The sequence below is a fragment of the Salvelinus fontinalis genome, chromosome 5 (assembly GCF_029448725.1).
Source record: "Salvelinus fontinalis isolate EN_2023a chromosome 5, ASM2944872v1, whole genome shotgun sequence".
In the NCBI taxonomy this organism is placed as follows: Eukaryota; Metazoa; Chordata; class Actinopteri; order Salmoniformes; family Salmonidae; genus Salvelinus; species Salvelinus fontinalis.
Window position 1 is genome coordinate 42,169,816 of NC_074669.1, and position 25,035 is coordinate 42,194,850.

General features: G+C 43.5%; 2 protein-coding genes across 7 annotated transcripts in view; both read right to left on the minus strand.

Moving 5' to 3' along the window:
* Positions 1–25,035, minus strand: part of sh3gl2a (SH3 domain containing GRB2 like 2a, endophilin A1) — a gene marked incomplete in the record, with an annotated part of 696,881 nt that overhangs the window by 148,149 nt on the left and 523,697 nt on the right.
* Positions 2,070–16,423, minus strand: psip1a (PC4 and SFRS1 interacting protein 1a). Of its 6 annotated transcripts, none has more exons than XM_055923483.1 (17): positions 16,330–16,423; positions 15,622–15,715; positions 14,979–15,055; positions 14,680–14,818; positions 13,634–13,729; positions 13,077–13,166; positions 11,637–11,696; positions 11,184–11,247; positions 10,841–10,940; positions 10,205–10,403; positions 9,642–9,745; positions 8,722–8,777; positions 8,526–8,596; positions 8,177–8,278; positions 7,376–7,577; positions 3,261–3,354; positions 2,070–2,923 (listed from the first exon to the last, which is right to left on the minus strand). In XM_055923483.1, exons 2-17 carry the CDS (start codon positions 15,691–15,693, stop codon positions 2,875–2,877), a joined length of 1,575 nt encoding a protein of 524 aa, XP_055779458.1. In that variant the 5' UTR covers positions 15,694–15,715; positions 16,330–16,423; the 3' UTR covers positions 2,070–2,874. The 6 variants fall into 6 exon arrangements, with proteins under 6 accessions (XP_055779458.1, XP_055779459.1, XP_055779454.1 ...); XM_055923484.1 differs by having other exon boundaries at positions 2,070–2,928; XM_055923479.1 differs by having other exon boundaries at positions 2,070–2,973.

The window sequence follows — 25,035 nt, forward strand, 5'->3', positions numbered from 1 at the left end:
TCTTGATTCAAAACACTTCAATGGAATAATCTTAACCGATGTGTTAGGCTAATAGTTTTCCATGTGACGGGTGAGAGGATAACAGTCGACTTGACACAGTACCATTGATAGAAGCAATTTATTTAAATGCGTACAGATGAGGTCAATTACACTGCTCAAAAAAATAAAGGGAACACTAAAATAACACATCTTAGATCTGAATGAATGAAATATTCTTATTAAATACTCTTTTCTTTACATAGTTGAATGTGCTGACATCACACAAATTATCAATGGAAATCAAATGTATCAACCCTTGGAGGTCTGGATTTGAAGTCACACTCAAAATGAAAGTGGAAAACCACACTACAGGCTGATCCAACTTTGATGTAATGTCCTTAAAACAAGTCAAAATGAGGCTCAGTAGTGTGTGTGGCCTCCACGTGCCTGTATGACCTCCCTACAACGCCTGGGCATGCTCCTGATGAGGTGGCGGATGGTCTCCTGAGGGATCTCCTCCCAGACCTGGACTAAAGCATCCGCCAACTCCTGGACAGTCTGTGGTGCAACGTGGCGTTGGTGGATGGAGCGAGACATGATGTCCCAGATGTGCTCAATTGGATTGAGGTCTGGGGAACGGGCGGGCCAGTCCATAGCATCAATGCCTTTCTCTTGCAGGAACTGCTGACACACTCCAGCCACATGAGGTCTAGCATTGTCTTGCATTAGGAGGAACCCAGGGCCAACCGCACCAGCATATTGTCTCACAAGGGGTCTGAGGATCTCATCTCGGTACCTAATGGCAGTCAGGCTACCTCTGGCGAGCACATGGAGGGCTGTGCGGCCCCCCAAAGAAATGCCACCCTATACCATGACTGACCCACCGCCAAACCGGTCATGCTGGAGGATGTTGCAGGCAGCAGAACGTTCTCCACGGCGTCTCCAGACTCTGTCACGTCTGTCACATGTGCTCAGTGTGAACCTGCTTTCATCTGTGAAGAGCACAGGGCGCCAGTGGCGAATTTGCCAATCTTGGTGTTCTCTGGCAAATGCCAAACGTCCTGCACGGTGTTGGGCTGTAAGCACAACCCCCACCTGTGGACGTCGGGCCCTCATACCACCCTCATGGAGTCTGTTTCTGACCGTTTGAGCAGACACATGCACATTTGTGGCCTGCTGGAGGTCATTTTGCAGGGCTCTGGCAGTGCTCCACCTGCTCCTCCTTGCACAAAGGCGGAGGTAGCGGTCCTGCTGCTGGGTTGTTGCCCTCCTACGGCCTCCTCCACGTCTCCTGATGTACTGGCCTGTCTCCTGGTAGCGCCTCCATGCTCTGGACACTACGCTGACAGACACAGCAAACCTTCTTGCCACAGCTCGCATTGATGTGCCATCCTGGATGAGCTGCACTACCTGAGCCACTTGTGTGGGTTGTAGACTCCGTCTCATGCTACCACTAGAGTGAAAGCACCGCCAGCATTCAAAAGTGACCAAAACATCAGCCAGGAAGCATAGGAACTGAAAAGTGGTCTGTGGTCACCACCTGCAGAACCACTCCTTTATTGGGGGTGTCTTGCTAATTGCCTATAATTTCCACCTGTTGTCTATTCCATTTGCACAACAGCATGTGAAATTTATTGTCAATCAGTGTTGCTTCCTAAGTGGACAGTTTGATTTCACAGAAGTGTGATTGACTTGGAGTTACATTGTGTTGTTTAAGTGATCCCTTTGATTTTTGGAGCAGTGTATATTGGCACCACTTGTACTTTGCTGTAGAGCAGAATGTTCTGTTTCCTCTTACCCAGTAGGCACCTGCAACTTACTACAGGTGGGAAATGACTTAACGAGACTCATTGCCTCCAAATTGATGAATTTGGAATAAGCTAGTCTAGGCCATTTTTGACTTAACAGAAATTAATATTTTTCACTTTTGATTTGGTCCTGTGAAGTGTAAACAAGTTATTAATTTAAATGTATTTTTTGAAGAAAGTGAATCATGCAAGGGTGCCAATATATTTGACCACATCTAAAAACGAATAATTACTGTTTCAAACAAAATAACAATATCAATTTATGTAGTTACTGACAAAAGGTTATTGAACCAATGCTTTATTACAAAGGAGGCAAAACAGGCTTTCAGACAGGCACAAAAATACTCTTATTTACATCAATGTCAGCAAATTGGAGGACTTACAACAGACAGACATTTAAAACTTGGGTGTGCGAGTGGAAAGACACTTTGGCACACGAGTAGTATTTCCTTTCTGTGCAAGAACATAAAAAAAATATATGTACACCTACCCAGAGTAATATTGGTCAGTATCGAGTACATTTGACTAAACTAACAAGTAAAAGACTCCTCTACCAGTAACTACCATATATTTAATCTATCTTGTATAATTCAGAGAATTGAGTTGAACTGAAAGATCTTGCGATGTCAAACGGTAAGTGATTTTAAAACAGACTATAAAGCTTCCTTGACCCACTCCATTTTTGCAATGACCTTCTCAAACATGATACTGTCAATTTTTCACCACATAGCAGAATGGTTCAAACAAAGTGAGGCCAGGGATGGGTTAGATATGCAAGTAGTAAACTGACATATCTTCCTTTTGGAACCACTTTTTACTACCATCAGTTTAAAAACAGCCATAGTGGATGCATTCATCATAAACATTTTTTTATCTAAAATAGGACTTTGGAAGACACTGCTCTGTAGGGTTTAAGACGTGGGTGTTCAGACCAGAAAAGAGCCTGGATTTGTACTACTTGAGGGACATGATGTCAAAGCAACAGGAGTTAACCTCTTATTGGTGGTGTTTGGACTAGTGTGTGCAGGTGGGATCAGCACAGGTCAGGACTCCGGAGCAGGTCAGCAGCACCAACATCCCCTTCAGTTTAGTCAGTCAGATGTTTCTTCATCAGGTGGATTCCTCTTGGGCCTTCACTACACTGCCGGTAAAGGGATTAGAAAATGGGACGGCAACTAGCACAGCACTGTTAAGAACGTTTATAGAAGTTATACAAACACAAATGGGGATGTAACTAGCAAATTGACAAAATATGGATACTTTGAAAATGTGCTTGGTTTAGGACGTCGTGTTCATGAAACCTACTCAGACCCAAAGAGATACAGTGAACAGAGTGAGATGGAGGACATTCGCCAACGGATTATGCACATGCAGGATTGGTTAAGTCTTGTGAGCAAGCTCAGACCTCCAGACACCCAGAACCTATTGGCCCCTGTCGGTCTGTCTGTCCTACAGTCCATCTGTTTGTCTTACCTGCTGTTATCACCTGTAGAGGCCTCTTCAGCAGGCTTCTCCTTGTCCGACTCCTGCTTCTTATCAGGACTGGAGTCGCCATTCATATTGTTATCTAGAGCAAGCGTCACACACAAGTCAGGAACAGACGCACACGCAGACACACAGACTTTCAGTTACAGCCTGCATTAATAATCCAAACAGACAACCATCCTCTTGCCCACGCATATCATTATTTTTTCCAGCTCTCCTTTTACGACCCCAACTCTGAAATCTCCTGGAGGAGTTAGGAGGGGGATGACATGTGATACGCTCATGCCTATATCTGGGCCAGGCGGAGACTAATCTGATTTTCCATCCATTGGAAATGCCTGTTTCATAGAGACACTTGTCTGAGGTATGGCTGTGTGGTACGGATGTGGTCCCGACTAGAACAACCCTCCTGATCATGTTAATACTTACGGAGCCCATCATAAAAAAGGGCATAATGCTTACAGACCGGTCACAGTCTGAGAAGTTATAGGATCACAAACATTTAATTCTATGGTGGTCAGGCTGCTGTGGCATTTTACTCTTAAGCCTTGTTCACATTGGCAGTTTGAAATGACTCAAATAAAAAAATGTGCATAACGGATTAGAATCTGGTATTTTTCCTGCAGTCTGAACAACCAAAAATCACATGAATCTGATATTTCAAGTCACATTTCAAACCACCTTTGTATGTGGTTTGAAATCAGATTCAAATCTGTTCCCTGGCCATGTAAACAGTCAAATCTGATTTATTTCCTGAAGTGTTTTTTTTAGACTGTTATTAGGCATATCTTATTGCTTGCTGATAATCTTGACAGTTTTGGCAAGAACATGTGGTAGCTAACTATTTTGTTAATGCTTTGGTAGTACCCAACTTGCTAACTACCATCAGGTCCTAATGGCCTGCTACTCAGGGCTCTATTGTCCCACTAACCCCTCTGATGTCAATGCAAATACAATTGAAAATGACATCAAACACTTATCAAAACAGTAGGCCTATCTTACTTTTAAAACTCCCGGTGATGATTCATTTAAACAGTGTAAAACATGGCTGGACAGCTCTTTCTAAAGGTGATGATTAATTTAAATAGTGTAAAACATGGTTGGACAGCTCTTTCTACGGTGATGATTCATTTAAACAGTGTAAAACATGGTTGGACAGCTCTTTCTAAGATGATGATTCATTTAAACAGTGTAAAACATGGATGGACAGCTCTTTCTACGGTGATGATTCATTTAAACAGTGTAAAACATGGTTGGACAGCTCTTTCTAAGGTGATGATTCATTTAAACAGTGTAAAACATGGTTGGACAGCTCTTTCTAAGGTGATGATTCATTTAAACAGTGTAAAACATGGTTGGACAGCTCTTTCTAAGGTGATGATTCATTCAAAACTCCCATAAGCATATTGGAGCTGATGCATAGGCTTATGAGCCCAAGCCTCCCCAAAAAAGAACATAGATTTAAGCTGTTCTAAAATACATACGCCTACTGCATATTACACATGGTAGAAAAACACAACTGATTTAAAGATGTATTTGGTACATAATTGGTCTAGCCTATACAAATGATAGTAATTGCTTTTCAGTGTGGACTGTATTATTATGCATACTGGATGGACTGGTCAGCTTATGCTATGCTCCAAAATGTACACCATGAGTCTGGGAGAGAACGTACAGCCCAGGCCATGCTGTTGGTTCACTGATTGTGCAGGTCGGCTCACAGTTAGCCTGCAATTAGTGAATTTGTATTTCATTATGAATAGCCAAGTAATAGGGAATGTTCATCATTAATTGGGTGACATGCTTGGAGTGAAATAAGTATTCATTTCTCAGCTGCTCATATTAAGCACATGCTGGCTATAAACCCCAAGTAGCTTACAAAACGGCCTCCATTCACTATTCCAGTGCAGACAGATGACGTCTTTTCCCCTGCCCCTGTCCATTTGATAAATGGACCATTCTAAATCGAAACAAATGTTACATATTAGTAAAGACCAGACTAAATTGAGAATAGTGTGCTGGGTGAAAATATGATCAGTTGATGAGAGAACAGCTGTGCAGCCTGAGGCAAGGAACAGAGCACAAGCTTTTTTGGATACTTTTTCAAATCATCATGTCAGATCATGCAGCCCGTATACGTTCTGATTTCTAACACATTCTAATGTTTGTATCAGTCACAACTAAAGTTCCCAAATAACTCTAAATCTAGCATATAAGACCCGTTTCAGATGGCCACTTTTATGCTCAACATACATACTTCATATGCGCACTCGCTCCATAAAGGGAAAAATATCCTTTCTATTTTATGCAGCTAACTTCAATTATATTCTTCTTACTATAAAATCATAGAACATAAAATAATGCGATGGGACTTCTATATTATCAGCTAAATGAACAAGCCCATGGCATGGAGCATAGCCAGATAACATAGGCCTACAGTAGCCTGGCCAACTCATATGCTGATCTTCTGAAACACATTTTCTTCATATCATAATGTTTCTTTAGACCTGACTAAAATACATGGATTTATTGCGATGGTGTACATTAAATTGATTTAGACTTTTTTTTAAATGTAGATGTTTCAAAGGGGCGAATCAGCGGCTTATATGTGAGGAGGCATGGAGATGCTAAAGGTGATTGTTAATTAACGGTCAATTACCGTGAGACTGGCAGTCTTTGCATGACAATAACCTGCTGACCAGATTTCATGACCTCCACAACCCTACTTCTGAAACAGATTTTGAACATTGAAAGCAACTGGCAGGCATTGTTGTCACCTTAGCTTGCTACACTTCTGGAGTGATAGGAAGCACGTCACGAGCACCACCAATCAACACCATCCGTCGTTACTATGACAACTAGCGTAGCCAAGTCAGCAAATGACTGTTGTCTGAACACACACAAATCCAATTTGGTCAGGTGTAACTTGCCGTTTGGACAGTCAGTATTCCAAAAGAGATTTTAAAAAACAAAACGGATCTGTGCATTAAGGCCTGCAGTGTGAACAAGGCTTTAGTCTGCGCGCGTGGCCTAACCGGTCATAACGGGTGACCAATGACGTGACCAGAACACCAAAACATGATCGGTAGACAACACTCTTTTCATACAGGGATGAATGCACAATGCTAACGCCAATTTTCATTCCAATGAATATCCCATTGACAACATGACGATTTATGCAAAAGTTGCGCGTATTTCCAGTTTGGATCCAGCCCACCGTCAAATCATAATACGATATGTGGGCATAAGTAGAATTTGAGATAATTCTCCTAATGTTAACACTGCCTGACTTATGCAAAAATCAGATTTGTGTGTGCATATCACAAGTTGGCATTGAGCCAAGAGCGGATACGCAACTACCTCTACTAAGTGAGTGTTTACCTTTCATCACAATATGTTCCCACAGTAATTGTTTATGTAAAAAATGTAATTACTAAAAAACATTCTAAACAAAAGGGCATAGATCTGTTAAGTCTCAGAGTCGGTTTGGCCTTTCTCTATACTGGCTGGTGAAGAGTTTCTCCCAAACAATTCGTCTTTTGGACAGAAATTCACAGGATATGTCACAGGCCACACAATGAGCATTGCAGAACACTGAGGAAGACACACATCCTTCTGAATCTGTAATGTTTGATGAGTTGACGCTCATCACATCTAGGATTTCTATCAGATTCCCGAGGAGGAATATGTAGGGCGTTGACCCTAACCACAGATACTGAATATTTCTTCATCTTTCTGAAGGATTCTGTAGGCTAATCTGATCTGAGACCAGTGCTTTTGAACAACTTCTAAACCCAGCTATTGTGAGTGATCAGGTATCAACCACATGACTCCAAATTACATTAGCCCACCGAGCTAAAGCCTTGGGTTTAGCTCTAGGTCCAGACATACAGTAAGTAGTGTGTCACCAAACCACCTCCCATACATTTATCACTTATCTGCCACTCCACAAGACCCCGGTCCCACTCCCACACTGTTGTGTTGTTCTCCCTGACTTACTCAGCCTTCTTCAAAGCACCACTCTTGGCTTTACTAAGTTCACTAGTGTGCAGTTTGCCAGTGTGGCTATAGGAACAGAGCCCCAGTCCCTCTCTCCTCAGTACCTGTGTTGTTCTCCCTGACTTGCTCAGCCTTCTTCTGGGCTCCCTTCCTGGCCTCCTCCTGCTGCTTCTGCTCTGCTATGGACTTGTTGAGCACCTGGCTGAGCAGCTGGTCCCCTTCCCCCAGCAGGAACATGCTCTTAAACTTGTTGTACAGCATGGTGGACTTGTCCATGATGTCCTGGCTGGCCTTGAACCTCCGGATCTGCCCACCCATGGAGAGCAGACAGTAAATACAGGAGATATAGCTGGTCCTCTGTAGCTCAGTTGGTAGAGCATAGCACTTGTAACGCCAGAATAGTGGGTTTGATTCCCGGGACCACCGTACGTAAAATGTATGCACAAATGAGTAAGTTGCTTTGGATAAAAGAGTCTGCTAAAGGACAAATATTGCTATTAGAATATCAATAGCATTTAACTTATTCAATCTCCAGATCTGGCAACAAAGAGCAGCATGTACATGGGGTATAAAGTATGCATGAACATATAAACATGCACCCACAGTTGCATACAATTAGATGTTCTTATGTACTCTTATAATGTGATGACCTAAGCAGGAGAGGGCCAAGTGGCAGCAGGAGTGAGTCTATGTAGGGGAAGCTCTACCCTCAACCCCAGCAGTCAGGGTCAGCACATGCATTCTGGGGGGACACTTTTGGTGACATTCACACTTCAACATTAACTCAGGACACAGCAGCTGTGTGAAGAGACTAGCATATTGATTGGTCTATGGTGAAACCCATAGGCATTGGAACAAAGTGTTTGTGTGTGTGCGTGTAGGGGGGCAGCTGACAGAAACGTTACCTTTTTGAGCGTTGCAATGAGCTCTGAGTGTTTCTGCAGGTGCTGGGTGGTGACCTGCAGCATGCCCAGCTCATCCAACGCCACCAGACACTTCTTCACATCCTACACACACACACAGACAGACACGCAGAGACCAAACTATTTATCTTCTTCAACCAGGTGAGTAACTGCCTATTAAACAAAAATACAAAAGGTCTTAACCCCCCCCAAAAAACCTAGAATGACTTGAAAGCTTCTTCTGCAAAAAGTGAGTGTGTAAAATGACCCTGGTGAAGTAAATAAGTGATTGTCTCTTGGGTAAGGGCTCTGTAGAAGGCAAGGTATAGAGCAGTCTTTTAGGGCAACTTACTGGGTTGTCAATCTTGAGGGAGATTTTGATTTCTCCATGCAACCTCTGCAGCCTCGATTCTGTCGATATCTCTGCGATGAAGGAAACAAAAACCGACATCGGTCATGACTTCTTCATGAAAGTCGAGCTATCTCGACAGAGGACAAGTAGCAATGATCTTCATAATGTCCATGAGAAAGCACCAACACACAGTCACCTTTCTTCTTGTCTCCTTTCCTTTCATCCACTTTGTTTCCATCGTCTTTGTTTTGCCTGAAACACAGAAGACCATTAACGCACCAAATCAACTCAGGTCATGTGTCCATTTCAACTTGAAGTTCACATGCAAATTACTTACCAAAAACCTAATATGTACACACAACCAAACTGAACTGCCAGTCGTTTTAAGAGTAGCCCCACTGGAAATTCCCTCATCAACATATCAACTGGAGATCATTTGAGATGGATGTACAGAACAGGGAATCCAATTCCCGCCCGAGTGTTTTTAATGGAGACTTCTGCCCAGCGCCAGCCGGGCAGCGCCCTTGTGACCTGTGCACATGGAATGACCCTCATGTCTAACATCCAATTCTGTCACTCCCCTGTCCTGCCGCTGCGGCTGCCATTCGACATAAACCCTGACCCTGCCATCTTGTCACAGTGACCTCTGACACATGGCATTCTACACACACGACTGTCACTTCAGGAACCATTTTTAGATGGAGCAGTAAAAAATAAAATCACTAGCCATTGAAAAGGTATAGCCCCCGTGTGGGGTGATGTGGAGCCCCCGTGTGGGGGGATGTGGAGCCCCCGTGTAGGGGGATGTGGAGCCCCCGTGTGGGGGGATGTGGAGCCCCCGTGTGGGGGGGTGTGGAGCCCCCGTGTGGGGGGGATGTGGAGCCCCCGTGTGGGGTGATGTGGAGCCCCCGTGTGGGGTGATGTGGAGCCCCCGTGTGGGGGGATGTGGAGCCCCCGTGTGGGGGGATGTGGAGCCCCCGTGTGGGCCCCCACATCCACAGCCCCCACATCCACAGCAATGTATACCCCCCCCCCACGGGGTACTAAATAGAAAGGTGAGTGTTGGGAGATAGATAAGATAAATAAGACGGATGGATAGACGGATGGTTGCCTTACTCTTTCTGCTCGTCTTGTTTGCGTCGTTGACGATCGTCTTTGTCCCCTGTCTCGGTCGGAGTGGGCTGCTGCCGCTTGCGGTCTCCCGCAACCGCCTTGTTCTTCTAATGGTTACATTGGTTAACGGGGTGGAGAAAAATATTCTGATTGGATGTACATAGCATGTAGACATGCTTTGCTGGCACCGTTTGTCATGACATGGTTTCACTGTGTAACGGTCTGCTCCACTAGGCTATTTAGGGCACACTCTGTTATAGTGGAAACAGTAACTGAATTAGAATAACTAGTTCACTACTTTTGACCAGAGCCCCAGGCACCCTAATCCCTATTTAGGGCACATAGGGAATAGGGCGCCATTTGGAATGCAAGCCCAGGTGTGATGAATTTAGCCAATCCCTGTTGGTGAGGTGATTGGTTGTGGTTTACCCTAACCGAGTCCCAAATGGCACCCTATTACCTGTTTAGTGCACTACTCCCTATGTGCCCTGGTCAATAGTAGTGCATCACATAGGGATTAAGGGTCCATTTGGGACACTTCCCTTGTCTGGTTGTGGAACACCCACCTCCTGGTCCTCTGAGTCAGAGGAGCTCTCCTCTTTGGTCTGTCTCCTCCGTTTAGCATCAGGGTCCTTCTTCCCCTCCAACTCTCTCCCTTTGTTGTCTTCCTTCTTTCTCCTCCCGTCCAGCCTCTTCTCCTCCTCTCCTCTCTTGGACTTGTCTTCCGGCGTCCTCTTTCTCTTTCTCTCCGACTCAGCAGTGTCCCTGAATGGAGAGAAACGTCTTTTAGGAGTTATTTTACCCAGGAAAGTCAAAGCAATGTTGCTCAATGGTAGCTACAGTAGTGTTAAGCCGCTGTTGTTTTTCAGACAATTTAACAGTCCATTAATGATGGATTACTAGTGGATCCTTTAAAATCAGCGGATGGGTCTCATATAGAGATTCTATTAGACATAGAACTGAAATTCTTAAAATACACATTTATTGTTCTTGTAAATGCACATTTGCTCTTATTGTATGCATGTGTGTGTGTGTTTGTCTGTCTGTCTGTATGTCTCTTGCTCTAGATGAGACCAATGGTGACTCCAGTCCTGATGATAAGAAGCAGGAGTCGGACAAGGAGAAGCCTGCTGAAGAGGCCTCTACAGGAGATAACAGCAGGTAAGACAGACAGATGAACCATAAGACATAAGATAATGTACATGTCACTGCCTGAGCCCTGGGGGTCCTGCTGCTGGAGTAGGAGCATCTTCTCAGCTTTGGTCTTCCTGCCTCGCCGCTTAGAAGTGGGGCCCTCTCCACCTGGACACACACACAGGTCATAGAGTTTGTAGTTATGAGTTGTCATCAGTTATCATAATGAGGGGGGACACTACTGTCCCCATACAGAGGAGCGCTATGCAAGCTGTTTTCCATTACTTTGGTTGTTGTTTTACCCTTTGACAAAACAATAGAGTGCCTGGGGTAGGTCTGCTGTCTTGCACACACACCCCCAACACCTGCAACAGTGGGAAAGGTAGAGGGTTGCATTGACAGACACTGTACCTTGAGGGCTGGATGTGGGACTGTTGGCAGCGCCCTCTTTCTCAGAGTCGGCCTCTACATCACTCTGACAAGAGACACAAGACACCGAGTTTAGTTTCAAAGTGATTTACAAGTTGTATTATGTCTAGATTAGGTGAATTTATGTTATACTTTAAGCAATAAGGCCCGAGGGGGTGTGGTATATGATCAATATACCACGGCTATGGGCTGGTCTTATCCACGACGCAACATAGAGTGCCTGGACGCAGCCCTTAGCCATGGTATATTGTCCATATACCACAAACCCCAGAGGTGCCTTATTGTTATTATAAAAACTGGTTACCAACATAATCAGAGCAGTAAAAATAAAATATTTTGTCATACCCGTGGTATACGTTCTGATATACCACGGCTGTCAACCAATCAGCATTCAGGGCTCGAACCACCCAGTTTATAAATGAGGATATGGGATACCTTTTTCTTCCTTCTTCTCTTGGGTTTGGGAGTGTCTGTAGATTCCTTTGGTGTGGGGTCCTAGAAAAAACAGACATACAGATGCTGTCAAATAGATTGGCACACTTTGCACTTCACAATGCAGTGCAATGGAGTAGAATGTTCTGCTTTTCTTTTCAATTGCTATTTTTACCCTGCAGGCACATAAAACTTAGCACAGGTGAGAAATTACACAGGTAACAAGAATCATTGGCTCCAAACAAATTAATTTGATCAATTTAATCCCAGCCATTATTATACTTTGAAGTTAGAGATCTTAATGTATTTATTTTTTGTCATGTACAGTTGTAAATCAAACAAATATACGTGTAAACACCAACATCTTTTTCAATTTTAACTTATTTTAGAATAAATAGTCAATCATACAAAGGTGCCAATATAAATCATGCAAGGGTGCCAATATATTTGACTGCATCTGTATTGTAATAATTCCCTCCCAACTGTCCTTGCCATAAAATAAGGGGAAGTTGTGTTTCAGCCACATCTAGTGGATTACTGTGGTATTACACCTACCAAGTCAGCAGGCAAGAGTCTAGTTCCCAAGTCCCAGAACAGTTCCTATCAAATGAAGGATCAGTCATTGGCGCAAGAGAGCAACTTACCTTTCTCCAGAGCGACATAGAATGCCATGCAAAAATAAAACATAAATACGTTGCTTTAACTGATAAGAATTGCTGTAGTTCAGCCCACCAATTAAAAGCTTGATAACAACACCACAAGGAGGGAGGGAGCAACACGTGCCACTGATCAACAATCAGGCCTCGGTGCCTGAATCAGTAAAACAGTCTAGTACATCAAACCTTTAGGAGGTGGGAAGGAAAGGGAGGGAACATGCATTCAGGTCATGCAAATGGCATTTAACATACCACATCTAATTCACAAAAACATTTACCCATTTATTTACATTTTTATGGTGAATGACCACTCTCACTAAACACAACATTTGCGTGATCCCCCATAGTGACAGCCCAGGTTTGTTCAAAATGAATGACAGTGGTTATTTTAAGGACACAATCACACCACTATCCATGGTATATTAAATGTACAGGCTGTAAGACAGGTACTGAAAACTCCTCTCTCTTTGCCCTGCCCTCTCACCATTCACTACAGCGAAATAACCCTGCATACCCCTATCCTCCCCTGTAGTTCAGTGGTACAGTTGTAAAACACTCAAAATACTATTGTTACCAACAGAAAAACCAGGCTAGGTAAGAAACAGAGGGAGGATACGGCGCCAAATCATCACCTTACGGCTTTGTAGTCGTGCAAGCCAATGGTTACACAGTTGCCTAGCAATAGGAACAAAAAAACACCACCTATAAAATGAAAGTCACCAGGTGCCACATGCTTTCCCTAAGTGGGGTGGGAGGGTCACCTATCCCATCATGCAACAGTACGTACATCCCGGCCCTGGGGCTGTCCCTGTTCAGAGACCTGCATGCCCCCATCCTCCTCCTCCTCCTGTTCAGCCTCACTCTCAGCCCCCGACACCTGGGTAACCATACCAAACACACAGGGCCCAGGGTATGGGAGGTTAGGTTAGTTATTTAGTGGGGCCAATTGACAGCTAGACAGAGATAGAAGTTGGGCCCCGTCTCTCCCTTGACTTCAGTCCTTCGCTCCCAGACAATTCCATACGTAATTGGGATTCAGCTTGGCCAACAACTCTGGTCAAGTACTAGTAATATATCCCACAAATAACATTTGCCAATTCATGATTTGCCTCTTGGGGTATTACAACACAGCACAGTACCGTTGGCAAAAAGAGACAACATCAACAGCAGACAGACAGACACATTGGTACAAGAGCGCACGGTATTTAATGTTACGTAGGCATGGTGCTAGTCAAGACAGTAAGGTTAGTCAGTATTCTATGGTGTTCACGTGAATAACACAGTAAAGTTCATATAAAAATAATGACCTATGAATTAAGGTAGATGGTAGAATGGTTAGCCTACTTTGGGTTTCTTCCTCTTCTGATAATCTCCCTCCTCGTCCCCTTCCGGGTTACTGTCAGAGTCCTTTTCCGTTACGTTATCCGACAGCATCATTTGCTAATGAAAGAAAACCAAACATGTTACCAAAAAAAAAAAGCATTCCTAAATCACAGACCTAGGAACAGACTACTTTAACCCCAAAACCCAACCTTAAAGGGGAAAGAAATCCACATTTGAAACAATAACAAAAAGGGGTCACTTGTTTTGGTAAACAGCTGAGGGATGGGCCTTGAGAAATAGAATATTACTGCTCTTGCATTCATAGGCAGAACTATGGATGCAAGGACTGACCATCCATGATATCCACATTTTAGATTTAACCACATATTTTGAAGCTATACAGTGTTTGTTACATTGACTTTTTTTTATTTTTTTTATGTTGAGTTAAACAAGCTTATATTCTGGGTTCTGATGGGGTATGACATTTGAACTTAGCTCATGAGGCATTTATAAGTTATATTCTTCAAGAAACAATGGCTATATATCATTAATTTAACAGTCCAAAAATTGATGTAGCAATAGTAGATTGCCCCTTTAACCATTAGGGCAACCCACCCACCGACATAGAGAACTCCAGGGTCATGTTCATTAGGCACCAAATGGAAGTAAATTGATTAATGTACTGATTGTTGTGGGAGCTAGCACATAAGTATTTCATTGCACTGTTTATACCTGCTGTAAACTGTGTACGTGACAAATAAAAAGAGATTTGATGGGCTAGCTAAAATGCTACAGTTGTCCCTGACCCGACTCTCAACGTGCAACCTAGACGGTTGCGGATTAGGCCCCCCATCCTCCCGCTTTTGTTTCTGTCTAAAGTAACTAGACCATTAATAAGCATCATACAGTACATCTTAGAGGTGCTTAGAAATACGTAAAGTACTTTTCATATGGCTGAGGCCAGGCTGAACGCTCATATTCATTTTCTGTTGCATAATGTCTTCCGTTGTGTGCCCTAATGAACACAAACCAGAGCAACATGACAAAAGAGAAGAGATAAAACAGACCTTCTCTCCATTCAGCTCCACCTTTGGGTTGTTCTCAACCTCCCACAGGCCTTCGTTGAAGCCCTTTCTCTTGTTAGGCTTGGCATACTTCTCTTTATTGGGCAGGTAGGGATATATATCTTTGGGGCCTAGGAATGCACTGCAATAGAGGAGGAAAGTCAATGCATAGACGCTTTTCTGGTGCTCAAACTGATGTTTGTATATTGTACACAATGCCAATATCAAGAACTGGTGTATTGTTCAGATAGAGGGTGTAGTGCATTGTGAGACAAGGGGAACTACTGTAGCTAACTTCTTACGTTTCATGGGTACCAAAGAAAAAGATGGGAAACTTCATGTTGGCCGGCTTCACAGCTCCATCAGAGTAGTCATTAATCTGGTAGAAAGGGAAAGAGCAGTGAATTGATTAGCCTAGTATGTCCATGTCATGTAATTGGCAGACAATTCAAAACACCCATCTTTAAAAAATGCCCTATGTGACAAATGATCTGTGTAACAAATGCTTTACGTTTTCAAAATACGTTTAGAATGGAAGTAACAACTGTATAATACCATGAAATGACTATACTTTAGAGATGGGACGAAAAACCAAAAAAATCGACACCGACCATTCCCATCACTTATCGCAGGCATTTTGCTGATATCTTTCATTACGATAAGTAGCCTATACTAGAGAAATATGAAGTTTGAAATTAAATAATTGTGCTAATATGAGTAATTGTTAATGGGACAATTGATGGCTACAATCAGCAAACTAGTAGTAGTAGTTTAAAAGGATAATACATAAAAAATGTGGTGCACATTGTTATTATAAATGTATCGCTATTGCATAATTTCAGGCAATTTATCGCGATATGGATTTTTGTCGATCTCGCCCAGCTCTACATACGTCGTTATGGTAACTGGAAGTAACTTGTCTTGTGTGATTGTGTATTGGCTTACCCTGGCAGGCCAGTGAGGGTAGCCCTTCATCTTCGCAAAGATCAGGTCACCAGGTTTGTAATCTCGAGCCATTCTTCTTGCGACGTACGGCACTCTGTTGACACATGTGACCAATCAAATTTGATGTGAATGCAACTTTTGCCTACATACACAGAAAGAACAGCTAGATTAAATGCATCAAGTCCTACGAAAAAGACAATTGGGGAAATTTTACAGGACCATTCACCTTCCTATTGCACACCTGAATTGTGTTTCAGATGTGAAGCCATTCTACAAGTGTCCGACTCAGAAGACATGCATGATTCGTGCATTACAGTGTGGGTATGTAGCAAGGGCACTAACCCTTACCCCCATGCATTAGCCCATCGGCTTGTGCACACAAACAGAAACGTGGACGAATCCAGTTTCATTCAAAATGCCGATTCTCCAGCGACCCATGAACAGGGCATTACATATGTTTACATGTAGATACATTTTCATGCTTGTCAAATTTAGCTACCTCGCGTTTAGATACAATGTTTCCTTTTCGCGACATTCTAGTATTTTCCGGTGACAACATGAACATGCGGGCTGTCTTTCTAGCTTTGACCTCAGTTCAAAACGAACTAATACATACCGTTAAGAAAGGAATACTATTATGTGTATGTTAGTATCATATTCACAAACATTCTGAATGGTGTTACCTAGAAGAAAATGCAAAATGCTTACCAAAGTACTACTATATTCGTAGCTAGCTAAGCAGCCTACACAACTTTTCCTGCTCCCGCGCAACACGGTAATGGATTTTACCATAATAGCTATAAAATAGGGTGAGCTAAAATCCTAAACACAAAAATTATAGTCTTTGCAATGTGTATCTTGGTCTTTTTATGTGAAGAATGTAATTGAAGTGACGTTATTTGTGCTTCTGGTGTGCACACAGTTGTATTTGTAGATGTAATCAATGCAAGACAATTCAAGTGGATGAGGTACACCCCTCCTATAAGATGCAAGTTTAGGAGAACTGCGCAAGTACATTTCCTTGGTACTGATGCTGCATTCTGTTATGGTTGTTGTTATGGTTGACCAAGTCCACATGTGATAATTTTGACAGCTATTGCAGTTGACTTGAGGAACTATACTTTCCGTTTTCCTCAAGTTGCCTCAAACTGAAATATGAGTTTGTCTAATACCCCAAAATTGGACTATGTTATCACCTACTAATACATATCACTCATTTGCAGGTAAGAGCATTTGGTAAAGCGTTAGCCGACTCCTGCGTGAAATAACTTTATATTGAAATTGTTGGCTACTTTGGATGTCAACGTGGTCATTATAGCTGTCTTCATATCTTACAGAATGCTGACATGTAGTGGACTATTCTAGTCTTGCACCAGTACAGGAAATAACATCCCTTACTGCTTGCTATTCATTGCCCTCCAGTGGTGAAGATCTGTACTTAGCTCTACTAACATACCACTACAGGAACTGAGTATTGTTCCCTCACTTCTCTTTCATTGTATTATAGTATTTAGTTACATTCTCTTTTACATCTTCTGAATGTCTCATTCATTTAGGAACATACATGTTTGGTTATGTGTATGTTGTAGTGCAGGGATGTAGTGGTAAAAAGGGTAGATAGACCCTATTCACACAATTAAAAAGGTTTTAGTTTATCTTCCATGACATCACTGAGTTGGAATTATCAGAGGTCTCGCCTAGAAAGGTGAATTTCTGTGCATTGACAACAGCAATGACATCCCATCAGTAATACTAGGCCTGCGACTGCTTCCTCTGACACCACCAGAACCGTCACGACTACTTGAACCTTTCTACTGTTGAATGAACACATCAGGAAGGACTGAATGAAGGTGACCTAGGTGTGTGTGACCACCAAACACAGGACAGAACAGTTTGTGTGTGTGTGTGTGTGTGTGTGTGTGTGTGTGTGTGTGTGTGTGTGTGTGTGTGTGTGTGTGTGTGTGTGTGTGTGTGTGTGTGTGTGTGTGTGCGTGCGTGTGTGTGAGAGAAAGACAATAGGAGTAAAGGAGATACTGATGAATGTGAAGGACAGGCCCGTCACCCCAGAGAGGGGGATTGGGGAGGAGAGAGATGCCAGAGGAGGAGAGAGAGAGGAGCAAAGCAGGTCAGGCAGGCCCCATGAATAGCACAGAGGAGCAACCAGGAGGAGGAGGACCCCTGCCCAGCCTGTAGGGTGAGAGACCTTGGTGTTGGACCTGAGCCAGCTCAGTGGGGTTCAGACACCAGGCCTAGTGGGGATGGAGGTAGGTAGGGAAGGAAGGAAGGAGGGGGATGGACGGATGGAGAGAGGGAGGGATGGACTGTGGTAGTGTGTCTATCTACCCTTCACCCTGGCAGACGAGGTGTTGGCACCACGTTCCATCCCTCTTTCTCTCTGGAGCCCCATGATGTCCTGCTATTCTCACTGCTGATGCTCCATATCACCTAGTGACATTCAGAGTGTGTGTACATTTACTTGGCGAATAAAGGTGATTCTAACATACCCTTAACATAATAACATACCCTTAAAATTATGAACTTAACTATTCTCTGTATGTTTGTTCAGGTTTTGGCATATTTTAGGACGAGGTGTGCAAGGTTTAGGGTACTCCAGGCCTGTGTATGTAGGGTTTAGGGTACTCCTTGACTGTGTGTGTAGGGTTTAGGGTACACCAGACGTGTGTAGGGTTTAAGGCATTCCAGGACTGAGTGTGTAGGTTTTAGGGTACTCCATGCCTGTGTATGTAGTGTGTAGGGTACTCCAGGACTGTGTGTGTAGGGTTTAGTGTGTTGGGTTTAGGGTACTCCAGGCCTGTGTGTGTAGGGTTTAGTGTGTATGGTTTAGGGTACTCCAGGCCTGTGTGTGTAGGGTTAGTGTGTAGGGTTTAGGGTACTCCAGGCCTGTGTGTGTAGGGTTTAGTGTGTAGAGTTTAGGGTACTCCAGGACTGTGTGGCTTCTTCTGAAGGGCACCTTGCCAGAGTTCAGTGAACGATGTCCTTGAGTGTGTGTGTGTATGTGTGTCAGTCGTGCCCGTGGATTGGCATCCTTCCCCTCACCGCTGCTGGCAACTTTTCAGCTCGTTGGGGGGTGGGCAGGGGTGCCATTGGTGAATGATAAAGTAATCGCCAGGCAGGTCAGTATCTTCATTAACACCACAGCCATGTTCAGGGGGCATATTTTTTGTTTATGAAGTGTTACTCGACCTGGTGATGAACTATGGAACTCTATTAAATGATCTAGTATGAAAGTAAAAGAACCAAACAAACTTCATATGATTGAGTAGGTATTTTGAATAGTGTTTTTAATACTATAGGTGAGATGTCATCCAAAATAATGGATTTATTTAAATGTCTGAAACAATATTTGGTACCGAGTGGCACAGGTCATGTATTAGCAGTAATGCAAAATGGCTATTGTTGAAACACTGGATGGCTGGTGGAGATTAATCTGAAGTAGAATTAGTTTGTAAATGGATAGTGATGGCATTTGTGTTTTTTACCCTCAAGTCCAAAAATGTATGTACCTTTCCCATATTAAACAAGAACAAGAGATGGCAGAGTTTTTCTGGAGGAGGCGTAGGAGAGCTTCCTATCAGCTCTGCAGCGAGAAAGAGAGAGAGAGACGAGAGAGGGAGGGAGGGAGGGAGGGAGGGACGAGAGAGGGAGGAGAAAGTGAGAGAGAGGGAATGAGAGAGTCAGGCCCTCGGACAGCAGGTGAGTGTGTGAAGGCAGGGGATGACAGATGCTTCTGTCAACGTTCCAACAGTCGCCGGTTAGTGGGAGCGCCACAGATGCCTCCTCCTCCCTCCATCCCTTCCTCCTCTACTCTCGACAGGCTGCGATGGGGGGATGACAAGACAGGATCAGTCCTCTCAGTGGTGGAGTGACCACACTGACAAGCGGGCGGGCGTGTGCAGAGGAGGAGTAAGGTGATGGAACGGGCCAGAGCTGGGCCGGGGGCTCGGGTCTAGGGGGCATGTGTGGGGCTGCTGGCGGGGTTATAAATGCGGGGGTCAGCGAGCGAGGACAGGAGAAGGGCTCTCTTGCTGGGCTAGAGGAGCCAGCTGAGACGCAGGGTCCGCCGCGCTGGTCCACCCTGCGAGGGGAGCAGATGTTTTCGCTCAGGGGCGAGCCAAGTTCCGGAGCAACCTTCAGCTGCTTGGAGGTCAGGTCTTCAATAAGGGGAGCGGTGCACGGGACATTTCGGAGGCAAACGCTTCAACTTTGATACAACAACATATTAATTATGGTGCTAGACCCGGTGCCGAGGGTTATAGTGGAACATCCCACCCCACTGGGTTGAGCCTCGATCAGGTTGACATTAGCCAAGGTGGCTGGCAGTTCCCGCGCCGTCCCAGAGCTAGTCTATTTTTTTACCCAGAAACATAACACACACACACAGCAGACCTCTATGGCCACATCTCTGTGGAAGAGTAGTTAAACCGTGATAGATGGACCAGGATACATGAGATAGCATCACCTCTGTCATGAAGAATAAGAGTTTAGGACAACAGCTCAACTACTGAACTTTTACCCCAGTGGTGTATGAGGTAGGTTTGCACATGTTTAAGGATATATCTGACCGACCACCTCTATTCAGTCTTATGTTGCAACATTTAAAATTGTGTTTTTTACATTGGATAAATATAGAGATCCAGAGCTACACAATTATATATCATACACTGAAGTTGAGGAGCAATGGGAAAGTAATTCTGCCTTGAATGTTGATAAGCTTGTAACCACACAGAAAATGACGCTTGAATGTTTCGTTACACCTACTGGAGAGCTCTTCTTTGTCTACACCTATTCAGCATTGTTCACACCCTCTTAAGCCTTAGCTCCACCCATCTCTTTAAGGAGTCACATGTGAGGCCATGTGCTAAACAGAGTGAGTAAGGTAGTGTAGTAAACTACCCAAGACTAAAGTGGTGAAAGTAGTAGCCTACGATAATGAAAAACTCCAGGTAAAAATACACTTCATCTAGTCCTTGGTCTATATCCTAATCTGACTTTGGTGCAGGCCATGTTGTTCTTCACGTTACCATCTCTGCTCAACACACACTATATCAAATAAAATCAAAGTTTATTTGTCACATGCACAGACTACAGAAAGTGTAAATGGTACAGTGAAATGGTTACTTGCATAGTAGCAATATCAAAAATAGAAAGTGTCTGGATAAAAATATTGTATAAATATTTTATCATTATTAGATGATGCTTACCCAGACACACTGGGTAATGAATTTACCCAGTCTAAATTCATGGGCCATATGAAAGAAATGCTATAACCACCCCCCAGCCACATCTAGCTAAGTGGATGGGTCACTATTGTCAAGTACACATGTTCGTGAAATACAATAGATGGCCGTAATCACATCCAGACACACACAACTTGATTGGTCATATAATCATCTGGAGAAGTGGTCTTTTGTTCAGACATGTAGCTAGCTGGCTATGAACCATAGTCCCAACCCATACGGCACTACTAGTAATACAAACGGATTGTCATAGCTAGCCACCATGCATGAAATGCTGTGATATGAATCTGCAGGTAGCTACAGCTAACTAATGATGTTCAGTGTTAGCTAGCTAGCTAACATTAGGATATAACTAGCAATGCAAATGGATTTCTGAGATACGAATACAATTATTACACAGATCATACACATATCGTTAGCTAGCAAGCCAACAAGCTAACATTCGATAGCTAGCTAACAGTACGCTTTAACTTGCAATGAAAATGACCTTCTGACAAAATTAGAAACGTATAATATCTGAAAAGGTAGCTAGACTCTTACCCATATACATGGATGAACCCCTTTAAATAAGTAAGACGTCCTGTGTCGTTTCCGTTTTGTTTGTACAGCTTGCACATGAAAGTTCACATGTTCCAGAAGGCATTTCTACCAAAAAACACATTTTAATAAAAAAAAAGGTTTTATGGACACTACCAGTCAAAAGTTTTAGAACACCTACTCATTCAATGGTTTTTCTTGATTTTGACTATTTTCTACACTGTGGAATAATAGTGAAGACATTAAAACTATGAAATAACACATATGGAATTATGTAGTAACCAAAAAAGTGTTAAACAAATCAAAATATATTCTTCAAATAGCCACCCTTTGCCTTGATGACAGCGTTGCACACTCTTGGCATTCTCTCAACCAACTTCATGAGGTAATCACCTGGAATGCATTTCAATTAACAGGTGTGCCTTAAAAGTTAATTTGTGTAATTTGTTTCCTTAATGCGTTTGAGCCAATCAGTTGTGTTGTGACAAGGTAGGGGGGTATTCAGAAGATAGCCCTATTTGGTAAAATACCAAGTATATATTATGGCAAGAACAGCTCAAATAAGCAAAGAGAAACGACAGTCAATCATTACTTTAAGACATGAAGGTCAGTCAATACAGAAAATGTTGAGAACTTTTAAAGTTTCTTCAAATGTAGTCGCAAAAACCATCAAGTGCTATGATGGCCACCACAGGAAAGGAAGACCGCTACTGCAGAGGGTAAGTTCATTAGAGTTACCAGCCTCAGAAATTGCAGCCCAAATAAATGCTTCACAGAGTTCAAGTAACACACATCTCAACATCAACTCTTCAGAGCAGATTGTGTGAATCACCAATAAGAAGAAGAGACTTGCTTGGGCCAAGAAACATGAGCAATGGACATTAGACCGGTGGAAATTTGTCCTTTGGTCTGGAGTCCAAATTTGAGATTTTTGGTTCCAACCTACGTGTCTTTGTGAGACGCGGTGTGGGTGAACGGATGATCTCCGCATGTGCATTTCCCACCGTAAAGCATGGAGGAGGAGGTCTCATTGTGTGGAAGTGCTTTGCTGGTGACACTGTCTGTGATTTATTTAGAATTCAAGGCACACTTAACCAGCATGGCTACCACATCATTCTGCAGCGATACGCCACCCCATCTGGTTTGGACTTAGTGGAACTATCATTTGTTTTTCAACAGGACAGTGACCCAACACATCTCCAGGCTGTGTAAGGGCTTTTTTTTACCAAGAAGGAGAGTGATGGAGTGCTGCATCAGATGACCTGGCCTCCACAATCCTCCAACCTCAACCAAATTGAGATGGTTTGGGATGAGTCGGACCACATAGTGAAGGAAAAGCAGCCAACAAGTGCTCAGCATATGTGGGAACTCCTTCAAGACAGTTGGAAAAGCATTCCAGGTGAAGCTGGTTGAGAGAATGCCAAGAGTGTGCAAAGCTGTCATCAAGGAAAAGGGTGGCTATTTGAAGATTAAACAAATATAAAATATATTTTGATTTGTTTAACACTTTTTTGGTTACTACATGATTCCATATGTGTTATTTCATAGTGTTGATGTCTTCACTATTATCCTACAATGTAGAAAATAGTAAAATCAAGAAAAACCCTTGAATGAGTAGGTGTTCTAAAACATTTTACCGGTAGTGTATATGTTCAAATGTCTCTCCTGTGAAGTAGTGACATGTGACATACACCTAGCTTCTTGAAACGGCTCACATATTGACACAATGTTGTTCCCAAATGTACAATGTTGAAAGATGTGGGCAGTTAATTGCATCATGTAGACCAATGCCCATACTAACAAAAAAGGGTGATCCCTTAAATTTTACTACTTTCCAACCCCAATGAGTGAATAATTGCAAGTTAACCTCCTCTCAACCTTTGCATTGATTTCTGAGAGAGAGTCAGAGCTGAGGATTACTTGGAGAGCAACGATGAAGACCTAGCTTATTGGCCCTTTTGAGTATTTGGCAAACGGGCTTGACAAAGATGGGCGAGACAAAATCTAGGGCTTACATCTACGGCACACTATCGAGGGGAACTTGAAACTTGAAAGCAGTGCTGGTGATGGGAAACTGGGAGAAAGGGGTTCCTCCTCGTTTAAGAGCTGTGAATTTGGACAGGGGCGCGGTGATGGGGAAACGCTCTTTAACTGAACCGCCGAAGCCCAACATCGTCAAGGAATTGAGACGTTTTAAACCGTTAACCGGGGACTGCCTGCATGTGATCAAAGGCGGCGCCGCGGCAGCGGATCCTCGCTCGGGAGTGTGAATGGGGGAACGGAGGGAACAGAGGGGATTGTGGGGGATCACGGCGGGTTGAAAACCTAAAGTCAGCACATTAGCTTTATAAGTGCGTCAGAGAAGAAGATGATCAGGGGGGAATCATTGAACCCAGGGGGAGACTGACTGTGGAGGAAAAAGCCGAACTGTGTGTCGAGTAGAAACCAGGCTACTATATCAGAGAGCACTGCAGCATCATCAAAGCAGCTATCTGATTAGAAACGATTCTGTATGTCTACTATTCTAAATGGATTAGCTACACTACATATTTTTGGTCTTGTCTTGGTCCGACTTTTTCTTACGACACAGACGCAGAGTGTCAGATGAAAGGTCACATAAAGCACCTACTGCGTGTGCAGTAGATTACAATAACTATCGGTGTTGTCACTACAGTCCTCCTATGAAGTCCTCTTCCTTCCTGTAGTTTGGGGGATGGGGGGTCTCTCAGTCTCTACCAACCTATCCCTTCATCCCTTTCATCTGGCTAGATATCAGAGAGAGCGAGACCCTTCTTTCTTCCCATCTTCTAGACCTCCCTGACCCTCCTCTACTATGTTCCCCCTCTTCCTGTGATCTGATGCCTGATGCCCGCCAGGTGGATGGTTGAGAGAGACAGGGCCAGGTATGGACCTCACGTCTCTCGCCCTCTTTAAACCCACCTTAAACAGAGCACAAATTACCCACCATGTTGGGTTGGCTGGCCCCTCTCCTCTCCCAGTCGCACGCAGGTCTAGCTAATTCAGTAGAGCATTAGCCTTGGGTTAGCAGGAGCGCTGCGCTACTGAATTATAAATCAAAGAGCTGCTCACATGAAACCCTTTCGCTAATTACACTTTTTCGCTCCCTCGTTTCTTCCCCACTTTTTTTTACACTGCTGTGTCACTTTAAACTGCCTGTGAGCGCTGCAAAGTAATTGCAAGGTACAAAACCGCCGAAAATGGCTTTGGAGGATTCCTCCACCTTAACCGGAACTCTAGTGAAGATGATGCCAATTATTTTCCTGTCATTACCAGACTTTCAATTCATGTTAATGCCTACCACTTGTTCGCACTTTGGGACCTGTCCTTGATGTGCGGACCAGTGGTCTCTTGCTAATACAACCCCAGAATAGGGTTGTTATTTAAGGGGCCAGAATGGACAGAGACTGTAGCTGGAAGTGTACTTCTCCTGTCTTTCTCTTTGCTTTCTCTTTGAACTAGATATTTTTATCTGCTGCCGATTTCCTCCCCTCCTTTAATGTTGTTTGTGACTTCTTCTTCTTCTTTGTGTTCCTCCCCCCTTCATGTCCTCTGCGTGTCATTCTACCCCCCTCCCTCCCCCTACCTCCAGCCTGCAGGG